Genomic DNA, 14079 nt, shown 5'->3' with positions numbered 1-14079 from the left:
CTTTCTCAGTTAAAGCTCTCCTGATCTTTTAGCCTCCCTCAGGTCCCCTAGTTACTTCTTTCATACCACCAGACAACTTTCTCTCATAATACTTATTTAAGTTTGTAATGCTGTATTTATTTTCGAGATCATATCAGTTGAATTGAGCACTTTCATTGGCTTCCTGAGGAATGAGACTGGATCAGTCTTTCACTTATTCAACAAAACGTGGTTCCTATCCCATTGCAGACATTCAGTAAATACTTGTTGAATTAATGGAAGATTCTACTTTCTGTTATTTTCATCTATAATCAACTAGTTCAAAGTAGGAAAGCTATAAATAAAAATAAAAATTGGCTGTTTTGCTCAAACATCACCCTGCCACAAATTTCCAAAGAGAATTAGCATGGCACATACTGCAGTATCTTTTACGGCAAAGAAGGTGAAATGAAGAAGATAGTCTGTCAAAATTAACTGCTCTCAGAAGCTCTGAGCGATTCCATCATTAATTGTACTAGCAAAAGACTTTTTGTCCCCAGTTCCTTCATAGAGAATAATGTGACAGTTCACACTCCCAGCTCTGTCTTATACATAGACAATTTTATTTAGAATATTTATGCCACAGCTTATTACAAAAACATATCCAAAATTTTCAAATATACAAAGTCTTGTGGCAAGTTACTGAAATTAATTTATAACTATTATTCATTTCATGGTAATATAGTCACAATCACAAAAATGTAGTCTTAGTTCCCTCTGTTACTTTTATTTCTATTTGCTGTGAGCTCAGTAGTACTTCTCAACAGGTTTGTAATACTGAGCTAAATATTGAAATTATAGGAAAAGGTAAAATGCCACATTCCATGATTTTTTTAACAAAGTTGCAGTTATTTTTCTAGGAATATCTGTCCTTTCACATCTGTCTCAGACTGAATAGTCTTGACCATCTGTGATATTCAAAGGATGGAGGGTTAAAAGCTTATATTTAGCAGCAGGATGTATCTGTGGTTAGAAATGTTAAGTTTAGTGGACAATAAAAAATTATATATACCTTCCTTAAAAGAAAAGGAAGTTTTATTTATTTATTTATTTTAAGTTTAATTTTATTTTTATATTCCCTATACAATTACAACCCCCTTATTTTGACCCCAATCCCTCCTTTCCCCACCCCCCACCTCCCTATGAAGTGTCTCTGGTTCATAGTTGTTTGTTGATTTGGTGTTTTCTTTCTTATAGTTATTCTTTTTCGTGGTCCCTTATTTAAGTTTTCTAGATTCCCGCTATGAGTGAGACCATCTGGTATTTTTCCTAGAAAAGGAAGTTTTAGAGAGACTATTAAAGTATCTTTTACCTTATAGTATTGCTCATGTTTAAGAATATTAGAATGTAGTTCTGTTTTTTTTTTTTTTAGTTTTCCCTATGAACCATTTGAAAACTTCTTCCTTTCTTTCTTTTTTTTTTTTTTTTAATTATGCAGGCTAGTATTCCAGGAAGAAAATAAAATGTCCCTACTGAATTTAAAGCAAAGTGTCTTTTCTCTTTTTGCAAATGTTCTAAGACTAAGCATTCAGTCAATAACTGGTCATCTCTGACTCTTCTTACAAATGAACTATGTGTTGTCTTTTTGCAACTGAGCCTTTCTTATTAGCAATGATGTAAGAGGACTTGGGGTCCTAGGAAGAAGGTCCTGAAAGACATTTCTTATCCTTTTATGATTTCAGTTAAGAATGCAAATTGCACATCAGACTTTGAAGAGTACTTTGCCAAAAGAAAACTGGAGGAACGTGATGGCCATGCAGTCAGCATCGAGGAGTACCTTCAGCGCAGTGACACAGCCATTATTTACCCAGAAGCCCCTGAGGAGCTGTCTCGCCTTGGCACGCCAGAGGCCAATGGGCAAGAAGAAAATGGTGAGGCTGTAATTCATTTTTAGCCACTACACTGACCTCTGCAGCTGTTACAATTACAAATGCACTACATGCCTGGGTGTTTACCTTAAAATTTGAAGAACAGCTGCAGAGGCATGGAATTTCATGAGCAAAGATTAGAACTGTAATTTTAGGGTATTGTGAAATTTTTTTGTCAGCAAATTTGTGTCATTTGTACATCCAATAAAGAACAAGAACAATTAGAGCCTATTTCTAAGAGATAAAAATATCTAAATTGATTTCTATCTTTCTGAGATATTTCACTTTGAAGGGGAGAAAAAAGTTTAGCAATAGTGACCCCAGCCTTTTGTTTTTCTCCGGCAACACCTCAAAAGCTCTCTCACAAAGTGAATTCCTGAGTCATATGTGACTACAGGTTTACTAGGAGCTGTCAGTCACCTAGAGAGAATTTCCTTCTTTATCAGCTCTTTAAATTTTCCCCCAAAAAAGCTCAAGTAATTAATTAATTTTCCGGCGCAGTGTGAGCTGATTCCGACAAGTCTGGCCTGGGTGTGTGAGGGGACTGGTGTGCACAGAGGCCGACGCGATGATGGCACTCTCACGGAGCAGATTGCAGTGATTCCTGTCATACCATCCCGGGCAGTCAGCCCATTAGCTGCCATTGATTTACTGACCTTTTGGCCTGCTTCTCTCCCTCTCGTCTCTCGGCTACAGACCTGCCACCTGGAACTCCAGATGCTTTTGCCCAACTGCTGACCTGCCCCTACTGCGACCGAGGCTACAAGCGCTTGACATCACTGAAGGAGCACATCAAGTACCGCCACGAGAAGAATGAAGAGAACTTTTCCTGCCCTCTTTGTAGCTACACGTTTGCCTACCGCACCCAGCTCGAGCGGCATATGGTGACGCACAAGCCAGGGACAGATCAGGTGGGGGGTTGGTTTTAAGTGATTTCTTTCTATAATAACCCCTTAGAGAAACGATATTGCTTTGATTGGCAATCATTATTAATTTTTCATGGCATTTTGAAGATGCAGATCTTTTAATGGTAATAGCTTTAATTGAGGTCTAAATGATTTTTTGATGGTCTCTTCTAATATGATTTAATAGTCTTATGTTCACGATCGAATGAGTGTGTTAATTTCTAATTTAGAAATTTTATTTGCACTTTAACTTGACTTTAGTTTCATTTTTATGTTCCACAAAAAGTGAATGAAATTGTAGCATTTTAATTATACATTATTAAACATTTCAGCAATTTTAATTCCATTTTTCACCTAGTTTTACTTAGAAATTTTTGTTCATACAGGATCTAAGTCATAGTGAAAGAAGTGTGTGTTTCTCTGGCTTGCCATATAACACCTTCAATTACTTTGAGTATTTTTACAAGCTGCTACTAGTTTATGAAATCTAATTAAGTCCTTTAAGGAAAATAAAAAACCATATAACATATATGGGTACATATATCAAATAAACTGGGTTGATACTCAAATGTTGGATGCACATTAAAATTGATCCCCTCTTGACATGCATATTTGTAGCTAAATATTAAATTTCCTTCCACTATCGGCTGACTTGTGTTAAAAATAAAAACTCTATCTTAAATAAGCAAGCATGCCTTCTTAAATCCTCAAAATGATTGATTTACAGTGTCCCTTAAATATTTTACCAAAACTGCTCGTTCTGTCCTCCTGGGAGAATTGACTGTGGAATGAGATTATGATGTGTTCAGATGGTAAAAGAAATGGTGGGCCTCAAGTCCTAACAACTGACCCTGCAGATCTAGAATCACACTACATAAGCCTTGCCCCCAGAGCTGTTTTAAGAGTCAGCAAATAGGCTATTCTGTGAAATTCTTATGCCTTTTTTTTTTTACTTGTGGTCTTTATTTTCTTTGAATAAAGAAAACGAGAATAAGCAAACCCAATCAAGCAGTGGTGATGATACTATATTATAGAATTTTACTCTTTTAAGAGAACAGCTCATGTAAATCATTCCATTTCTATCTGATTGGTCTTGTCACCTGAATATTTTTCAAAATTCAGTTATAAAAACTATGCTTGCATAGTTACACTTGCCTAACAGTTTGTCTCCGTGCTTATATGCACAAAAACTCTAGGAAAAAAATAGTGCCTAGATGTTTATCTAGCATAACTGCTTTAAATTTCACATGCAGAAGTGTGATTGTGTTGGCGCATTATGAATGGTAGCTTTGGTGTTGAAAAGTCCCCTCATTTGCTCATGGCATTTACAATTAGTAAATTAAAATGATTGTATCATATTAACAGTGGCACAACTAAAGTTTATAGTAGTCCTCTGAGGGCTGTGGGGGGAGACAAAGCAGCTGTTGCTGTTTGTTTATGCAACTCAGCAACATATGAGCGCTGGTCCCTCAATGGCGCTCGGCGGGCTGGGCTCCGCTTGATCTTTGAAGGTTGCTGCTGTTTGAACAAACCTCCCTGTGTCCCATGTAACACCATCTGTCTCACTAGGAATGTGGGAAGATTCAGCACACCCTAGCAGTTGTCATACCGTTTCTGTGCTGTCTTTTTGCAAAAGGCTTTTGTGTCATTGCTGCTTGAAAAAGGCTGACCTCCTACCTTGAGCATCCAGAGTGGATGACTGGATTTTTTTTTCCAGAATTCTAAGTCACAGTGCTTTTTTCCCCCCTTGTTCAAAAAGGTCAGCTGTGTTTGATTATATCTTTGCTGCTTTTAACTTGTCTTTTCAGCAAAATTTTTTTTTTTTGGTCCCTACTCCCTAGCACACTACTAAAAAGGAAAATGAAAAGTCGTTGAAGTCTTTCCTACTGGCCTGTGATAAAACTGTTCAAGCAGCTATAACCCAAGATGTTGTCTCTTATATTTGATAATGAATCAAATCTGCCATGCAACACCGCAGGACAAACAGGGTTTACGTTTGCTACTAGAACAGTGAATGGGATATTTAAACATGCTTATCATGTAATGAAATATTTATATCAAGGATTTCTTTTTGTTTGTGTGTGTGGTTGTGTTTTGTTTGTTTGCTTTTTAAATCTTATATTGCTTCAGTATATGACACACTTTTTTACCGTGATACAGAAAATCTGTCATTTGTCATTTCTGTGGGGGTGGGAAGGGGAGCGGGGTGGGGGTGAGGAGGAGGTTTGAAGACTGTTTAGAAATTTCAGGATAATATATATACGTTTTTCCTTTCAAAATAGTTGTATCCTGCCAGGGAATCTTCAGATTTTAGAATGTGCTGTTAAGAGAGAACCAAAAACATCTTCACAATTATATTTTCTCATCTCCAAAGGCTCAAAGAGATGTTTTAGAAAAGAGACTCCATAGACAATGCTAAGAAAATATCGAATACACACGTGCAAAGGGATTTTTTTTGTTTTAATTTTATTGCCAACATTATCACTTTTATTGCAACTCTGAAAGACTGGGCAAATAAATAAACATGCACTCAAACCTTTTGGCCTGTCTGAAAAATAAGAGCCTTTCAAGAATATTTGGAACAAATTTCCTTTGTTCCTCCTGCACAAAACTAATGTCAGTCTTTCTCCTTTTGTAGCACCAGATGCTGACCCAAGGAGCAGGTAATCGCAAGTTCAAATGCACAGAGTGCGGCAAGGCCTTCAAATATAAGCACCATCTGAAAGAACACCTGCGAATTCACAGTGGTGAGTAGCAGAAATGCTGGTGCTCACATTTGCATTTTGTTTCATTAGGGGTGTTTTAAAAGATTGTTTAAAATTTACACAATCCTGTTTGTAGTTTTTTGGAACAACCCATTTATTTTATAAACTATCTGTACCTGCTTTGTCTTCCTGAGACCTATGGTAGCACCAATAGCACTGTCATGTAAAAAAGAAGAGGAAAGCTTATGCTTCTTAAAAATTGCAAATGTTTTGATTTATTACAAAATCTAGAAACTCCTCTTTGTCTTTTTGAAAATCTTTCTATAGGTTAAATTTTTTTGACCTGAAGAAACTCAGCTGCAAAATCTGAAGAATGTTCATTTTTGATCCCTAACCATGAAAGGAAAAGTTGAAAAGTTTCGGATAAGAGCTTTTGCATGATAAATGTTCTTAGAAGCTTGAGAGCTGTATATTATAGAACAACATCCTACCTCTGAGATTTCTTCCTTATAACAATTTTGATAGCTCTGCCAAGCATTTTATTACCAAATTGGATACTATTCAAAGGACTAGTTGGATTGGTAGAATCAATGGAATCTCCACAGAGTTGATTAAAGCTATGGCTACACTTCCCTTTAAATACTGTGACATCTTTATTGTGCTATTGACCACACATTAATCTGACACTGTTTAAATAGGAGGCTGCCGATGGCAAGACAAGATTTGGGATCTTGGCTGAAAAAGCTTAGATAGCCCAGCCTGCACCTTCCACTGCTAACATCTTGAATTATGTCCTTCCAGGGTAGATAAAGCCCAGAAATACTTATGATCACATAACTCTAATCTAAGCAACTAGGATGTAGAGGATAGAGGTACCCCACTGTGTTCCTTTCATGTGGTTCCACAGATTCTTGAATAGACGATTGCAGTTGTTACCCAACCCAAGAAATGTAATGTTAATCTTAATTATCATTTTAGGTGAAAAACCCTACGAGTGCCCAAACTGCAAGAAACGCTTCTCCCATTCTGGTTCCTACAGTTCACACATCAGCAGCAAGAAATGCATTGGTTTAATCTCTGTAAATGGGCGAATGAGAAACAATATCAAGACGGGTTCTTCCCCTAATTCTGTTTCTTCTTCTCCTACGAATTCAGCCATTACCCAGTTAAGAAACAAATTGGAGAATGGAAAACCACTTAGTATGTCTGAACAAACAGGCTTACTTAAAATTAAAACAGAACCACTAGACTTCAATGACTACAAAGTTCTCATGGCCACACACGGGTTCAGTGGCACTAGTCCCTTTATGAACGGTGCACTCGGAGCCACCAGCCCTTTGGGAGTTCATCCATCTGCTCAGAGTCCAATGCAGCACTTAGGTGTAGGGATGGAAGCCCCTTTACTTGGATTCCCCACAATGAATAGTAATTTAAGCGAGGTACAAAAGGTTCTACAGATTGTGGACAATACGGTTTCCCGGCAAAAAATGGACTGCAAGGCTGAAGAAATTTCCAAGTTGAAAGGTTATCACATGAAGGATCCATGCTCTCAACCTGAGGAACAAGGAGTTACTTCTCCTAATATCCCACCTGTAGGTCTTCCAGTAGTGAGTCATAATGGTGCCACTAAAAGTATTATTGACTATACATTAGAAAAAGTCAATGAAGCCAAAGCTTGCCTCCAGAGCTTGACTACTGACTCAAGGAGACAGATCAGTAACATAAAGAAAGAGAAGCTGAGTACTCTAATAGATTTGGTCACCGACGATAAAATGATTGAGAACCACAACATATCCACTCCATTTTCATGCCAGTTCTGTAAAGAGAGTTTTCCCGGCCCTATTCCCCTGCATCAGCATGAGCGCTACCTTTGTAAGATGAATGAAGAGATCAAAGCAGTCCTGCAACCTCATGAAAACATAGTCCCCAATAAAGCCGGAGTTTTTGTTGATAATAAAGCCCTCCTCTTGTCATCTGTACTTTCTGAGAAAGGAATGACAAGCCCCATCAACCCATACAAGGACCACATGTCTGTACTTAAAGCATATTATGCTATGAACATGGAGCCCAACTCTGATGAACTGCTGAAAATTTCCATTGCTGTGGGCCTTCCTCAGGAATTTGTGAAGGAATGGTTTGAACAACGAAAAGTCTACCAGTATTCCAATTCCAGGTCACCATCACTGGAAAGGAACTCCAAGCCGCTCGTTCCCAACAGTAACCCTCCCACAAAAGACTCTTTATTACCCAGGTCTCCCATAAAACCTATGGACTCCATAACATCTCCATCAATAGCAGAACTCCACAACAGTGTTACGAATTGTGATCCTCCTCTCAGGCTAACAAAACCTTCCCATTTTACCAATATTAAACCAGTTGAAAAATTGGACCACTCGAGGAGTAATACTCCTTCTCCCTTAAATCTTTCCTCCACATCTTCTAAAAACTCCCACAGTAGTTCTTACACTCCAAACAGCTTCTCTTCCGAGGAGCTCCAGGCTGAGCCTTTGGACTTGTCATTACCAAAACAAATGAAAGAACCCAAAAGTATTATAGCCACAAAGAACAAAACAAAAGCTAGCAGCATAAATTTAGACCACAACAGTGTTTCTTCATCATCTGAAAACTCAGATGAGCCTCTAAACTTGACTTTTATCAAAAAGGAGTTTTCAAATTCAAATAATCTGGACAACAAAAGCACTAATCCAGTGTTCGGCATGAACCCATTTAGTGCCAAACCTTTATACACAGCTCTTCCTCCACAAAGCGCATTTCCCCCTGCCACCTTCATGCCACCAGTCCAGACCAGTATCCCTGGGCTACGACCATACCCGGGACTGGATCAGATGAGCTTCCTACCACATATGGCCTATACCTACCCAACTGGAGCAGCTACTTTTGCTGATATGCAGCAAAGGAGAAAGTACCAGCGGAAACAAGGATTCCAGGTAAAAAAAATGCGTCTTTTTTACTCTGAAAAGAGGAGATGAAAATTAGATTGTTTAGGTGCATGCATGGGCGGGGCCGGGGGTAGAATCTTAGTGGGGAAAAAAAAAAAATCAAATGCTGTGTATTCCATTGAAATAGAAGAGGTTGTTTTAACTCCAACCAAAAACGGAGTGGGCTAGGAAAAGAAATGGAGAAACAGTGGCAACACCATACTTAGGTAGGCACGTTTGCTTTAGAAAAGATAAAGAACTTGATATTTATTTTTGCGATTTCTTTAGATTGCTCCACCTGCTTTTAGAATGATGCATTGACAACAGTATCTTGTTGGACTTACATAGATACCAAAAGTTAGCATTTATAACAGTCACCTACTTTTATAGATGTTCACAATTGCAATAATGCATGTGCAAATGTGAAATGTACTTGGCTTTATAGACAACAGTTTATTTTGGAGGGTATTTTAAAAAAATACTTTCTACTTTCCATGTGACTTCTTATGTAATGCTCAAAGTAGGAAATAATTTATGGTTTTTCAAATACAAAAGCGGGTATGTTTTAAGATCATCGAGTATCACCCCTGTTTGCAAAATAGGAGCATAAGTAGCAGAGCACCTCATAACAGCTGTTCTAGTATTCCAATTTACAGTACATCTGCCCTCTCTGTAAATGTATTTAAGCCTATTTAATCTTCTCTAATATTAATTAGTGCAAACGTAGTCTAAGAAAACTGAACTGTGGGCTAGCAAATGGAAATGTATGTTATCATGCAAGTTTGCACTCCTTTGGATCAAGACAAAATAAATATCAAGAAATTTAATAATTTACTGATCCACATTCATTATTGCTCAATGCTGAAGGCTGTTTTAACATAGATAGAACATTGATAAAAAGTGTTATTAATATTCCTTATTTCAAATTAGAAAATTAAATATAAAAATATAGCTTGAGGCCTTTAGTTGGTAGACATACATTTAAATAGATTGCATAATAATAACATTTTGTACCTAAATATAAAATTCAATTAAAATGGGGTTTCTACAGCTACAGATCATTTCTAAAGTTAAGCACATTGGAAAATACACAAATCCTGATGTTTAATTTCCACTCCTGGGTATTTCCTGATAGAGAAAGAAAATTAAGAATTTAAAATTTTTCAGTCTTCTCACCTTCAGAGTTGAGTATTTTGTTATTGCAAAAACAATGAGCTCTGCTGTCTAAACCAGAGGTTTAATTTTTTGTTGAAATGTGAGACCCCTGTACTGTTCATGGAAAGCAGTAATTTCTAAAAACTAGATCGATTAATGTCAGCACTTCTGCAGGTCTCCAAATGTCAGCCTATGCAAAGTTGTTTGGTATAAACACAAAGAGAAGAAACTGTGTTGAACTATGTGATTATATCACAGGGAGAATTGCTTGATGGAGCACAGGACTACATGTCAGGACTAGATGACATGACAGACTCCGACTCCTGTCTGTCTCGAAAGAAGATCAAGAAGACAGAGAGTGGCATGTATGCATGTGACTTATGTGACAAGACATTCCAGAAAAGCAGTTCCCTTCTGCGACATAAATACGAACACACAGGTATGAGTGACTTTGACTAGCTAGTTAGAGCTTCCCGGCCTGCTGTACATTTCATAATATTTAATGAGTACACTTGAGCAACATAAGATGTAGCATATGCTGATACCTTCAACAAGGAAGAAATAATGCTTTTGCCTAGCTTACTAGCACTTTTTTGTTGCCTGTTTATTGGATCATTCATGTGTTTATGAGTGTACTTGTCTTCATATCTTTCACGGTAATCTGTAAACCAGGTTGATAAATCATGTCCAAGGTATATTTAAATGGCCAGGGCAAGGAAATGGCATGATACAAGTCAGTTCTTGAAAATGCCTTCCAATGCTTAAGCTGTGATCAACCTATATATGTAAAATTTAATAATAAATAATTCAATCAATTCTCTATTAGTTTCCTCATCCACCCACTAGACAGTCACTATCGCCAGGTGATTCTGTTGGCTCTTATTTTAAAGAAAATGCTCATATTTTGAATAAACTAAAAGTGTTAGTACTGTGAAGAAATAATAGGCCAAATAAGTAATAAACCAAATGAGCTCCTGGAAATAATTACATTTGAAAGACTAAAACTTTCTAAGTTCAGTTCATTTATTTCCAATTCATGCCTTATGAAATTGGAAAAATTTTACAGAGCTGACAAGTAAGCAGCCTAATTCTTGCCCCTGGGTAGAGAGAGACTGGGTTAACTTTAAGAAAGAAAGGTGAAGTATCATAACTTGAAGCAGCATTAATTCCCTCAATCCAAGATCTGATCTGCAACTGAGAAGCAGCCCCTGTGTTCCCCACTCCCCTGCTTCTCCTTCCAACCTTAACCACTCTCGTCCCTGCTAACTCAGTCACTTCCCTATTCCTAACCCATCTCCAATTTTTACCCAATAGAAATTTGGTATGCTGTACTGCCCTTAGACGGGAAAAGAAAGAATATAGGATTTCAGTCAAAATATTGGCAAGGGGTTAGGGGGATGATAAGAAAATTCATATTTTCAACCAGGACGTCTGGTATCAAACCTTTCAATATAGAGAGGGGAAATTAACCTTAACATTTCTGTTTTGGGGGTAAAGTGATGAAGAAGCCAAAAAAACAAAAGCAGGGCCATGAAGGGAACATGAATACTTCTGGTTGTATTGTGACTAATATGTGGCACCCTTTTTAGTGATTGAAAATTATCCTTGGGAAGCACTTGTACCCCCTTCTTCATTATTCCTCAGTGGGCATGTGCAGGAGGCAGCACAGGTAGCCAGAAACAGCCTGAGAGTGGGGGGTGGGGGGAAATTTGGGTGAGTTCTACAAGATGTGTTGAGGGTATCTGAAAAAATATGGTTGATAAATAACAGTGGTGTTAATCCAAACAACCCAGTTTTCTTTTTCTTCTATTGTCTGATATTAATTGCTATTATTTTAAAAGTTCAACTAATAATACTTTAAAAAGACTAATTTGAATAGCATGTCCCAACAATTCATACTTGTGTGATATAATTCAATGTTTGAAACATCGGAATTTTCCTACATTTGTCTTTTATCATAGCTATCAATAGATATTTTCTGTAGTACCTAGGCCTATTTAAGTATTTAAAGATATGTTCATACCTAAATTTACTTTAATATTTTAATCAACTCAAATATATTTTGTATTTCATTATTCAGCTACAATAGGCACATCACTGAAGGCATCTTTCCCTCTCTGATTGGTTTTATTATATGACCATATGCAAACTCTATCATTTACTACCTGGTGAGTGTAAAACTTTTATTTTAGTGAGGGCTATCATACATATTGACCTCCAGTCAATATATTTATTTCTAATAAATTAGATAGTCCATAAGCTTCATAGGTATATAGATAGTTGAGAGACCCAAAAGTTGACAAACACAGATGTGCATAAACAATCTAAAAGATTAAAAAAAATGTTCTGGTCCTTTAAGATATGAGAGCTGCTGCCTAGATATATTGCCTAGCAACAAGATGCTAACCACCCAATGGTTTCTCTAACGTGTGATTAATTATCCTCCTTTGGCTTCCCAGCTTGTCAAGTTCCCAGTGTGTTAACTTTTTGGTCTCTTGACCAAACATCTCATGACATTACCACTGTCAGTGTATTAGGTTCCATCAACACGAATTCCTCATGAATGTTCCGTCACTATGATATACGTGGAAATGCAGTCCATTTTCCTTTCCTCCTTGTCCCCCACAAGCCTTTTATTTGCTCATATTAAGCATCAATAACAGTTTGAGGATATATTAATATGGAAATTATAAGTTAGAACAATCTATAGGCTGATTCTAAGGTTGGAAATGAAATTGAACATTGTCATTTGTGTTGATACCAAATGTGTCATTGATAAAGTGTATTTATTACACCTGTCTACAGTTTAGCAAACAGAAAAGTTTAAGAAGGAAATTATGAGTTACTTATTCCTGTGCTTTTTTCCTTTGACCTGTTTATTTCTGAGGCAGTCATCAAAGACATGATATTTAATTTTCCTTACCAGTGGCATATTGCTTTTTTGCTCTTCCTGGGAAATAGGATTAGGACAGGGGAAGAAAACACTGCATGTTGTTGACTTCAGTAGGCTTAATTGCCTCAAAGAAAGAGTATGAAATAAAAAAAAAACCTGAATCTCCTATTAAGCACTGTCAAAAACTCACTTTCAATTCACTCAAAATTTAATTTGACACTGATTGAGTACTTTGTCTATTGAGACTGTGGTAAGTGCTTTAAATCTACCTTATTTGGAAAAGTAATAAAAATATTTTTACTTTTGATTCACTAAGTCAGATTTTAATAAATTACTAGTCAATTTTGTTTCTCAGTTATATATATTTTCAAATCATAAACCTTCCATTTATTAACATCAGTTATCATTCTAGCTGTCAGATGAATCATCCCCCCCTCAATAGTAGAGGAAAAAATTACCCTAAAAAAGTTTTGATTCACTCAATGTCAATTTGGAGATTTTTCTGAATCTTGTTCATGTGGAAAGTTAATTTTAGGACATCTTGAGTTGAATCAGGTAACCAATCAAACAAATTGAGAAGAGATAAATGCTCAAGTCAGTTCCTATTTAACTTGAATTTATTAAATGCCTATCAGTGAAACTTCTGGAGATTAGTAGAATATTTAGTGCAAGGTATATGTCGAGACTCCTCACCCCCACTCCAAATGCTGTTCTTTGCATGGCATAATAGCTAAACATCCCTGCAAGCTGTCACTTCATAATGCAGAATGAATATATTTGTATTATAAGTTTATTGTTTATGATCCAGTGAAGTGCCTGAACATGGATTGCCTGTAACCATAGGATATCTGCGTTAGACTACAGTATAGTGGGCATCCTGCAGGCATTTCCAGCAGTCCTTGAAACTTGTCCTAGCGAGTACTTGTTTTCTCTTAGACCATTCTACTGTATTTTGTTCCTTTCGACAAGAGAAAACCATATCCACTGTGATGTTCATTCAAAATGTATGAAGTGACCTAACAGGTTGACCTTTTTGTGCTTCTGAGTTGATGAGACATTAGCATCCAAAGAGGGTTCTACCCATGCATGATTTAGCAACTAGCATGCTTTAGCAACTAAAGTACCAAGACTTTTTTTATCTGTAATTTTTCTTCTTTTCATTCAGATTTATTTCTTACATGTACTCTGCTGCTGATACATGCCTCTTGATTACAACTTGGAAATTAAACATGTATTAATGAATACAAATGAATTTATCTAAACATGTGCAATCTTTGTAGTAAACATTGTACCTACAGTATCTCTTTACTTCTTGTGCCCAATTTACAAGTTAAGGCCGCAAACGATCTCCATTTAACCAACAAGGACTTTGATCCTCAGAGACCTTTACATGCCTAAAGCTGCAAAGGTGGTTGTAAAAGATGGCTCTGAACACAGGCAATTGGAACACAGAACCCATCTCTCCTATTTGATACTGCACCAAGATGCGCCTATGAATGATTGCCAATGTCAGAAAGTTCTATCCTTGCTCCTGATAGTATCCTTTTCTTCAGGGTCCGGGTGCACGCACGAGAGCCCCAATTCGCACATAGTGAC

At 36.9% G+C, this 14079-nt stretch overlaps 1 protein-coding gene across 3 annotated transcripts in view; it reads left to right on the top strand.

Moving 5' to 3' along the window:
• The window catches only part of ZEB2 (zinc finger E-box binding homeobox 2), a 134786-nt gene that overhangs the window by 112619 nt on the left and 8088 nt on the right, over positions 1 to 14079 (top strand). For all 3 annotated transcript variants that reach the window (XM_037523298.2, XM_037523299.2, XM_037523300.2), the window contains exons 5-9: positions 1701 to 1889; positions 2583 to 2797; positions 5430 to 5538; positions 6475 to 8444; positions 9849 to 10029. In XM_037523298.2, coding sequence (XP_037379195.1) covers positions 1701 to 1889; positions 2583 to 2797; positions 5430 to 5538; positions 6475 to 8444; positions 9849 to 10029 — 2664 coding nt within the window. The remainder of the gene's footprint in view (positions 1 to 1700; positions 1890 to 2582; positions 2798 to 5429; positions 5539 to 6474; positions 8445 to 9848; positions 10030 to 14079) is intronic.

Source organism: Talpa occidentalis, unplaced genomic scaffold (assembly GCF_014898055.3).
Source record: "Talpa occidentalis isolate TD23 unplaced genomic scaffold, MPIMG_talOcc4v2.1 talOcc4.3, whole genome shotgun sequence".
NCBI classification, from domain to species: Eukaryota; Metazoa; Chordata; class Mammalia; order Eulipotyphla; family Talpidae; genus Talpa; species Talpa occidentalis.
The sequence above is the reverse complement of the archived record's forward strand: the minus strand, read 5'-3'. Positions and strand labels throughout refer to the sequence as shown.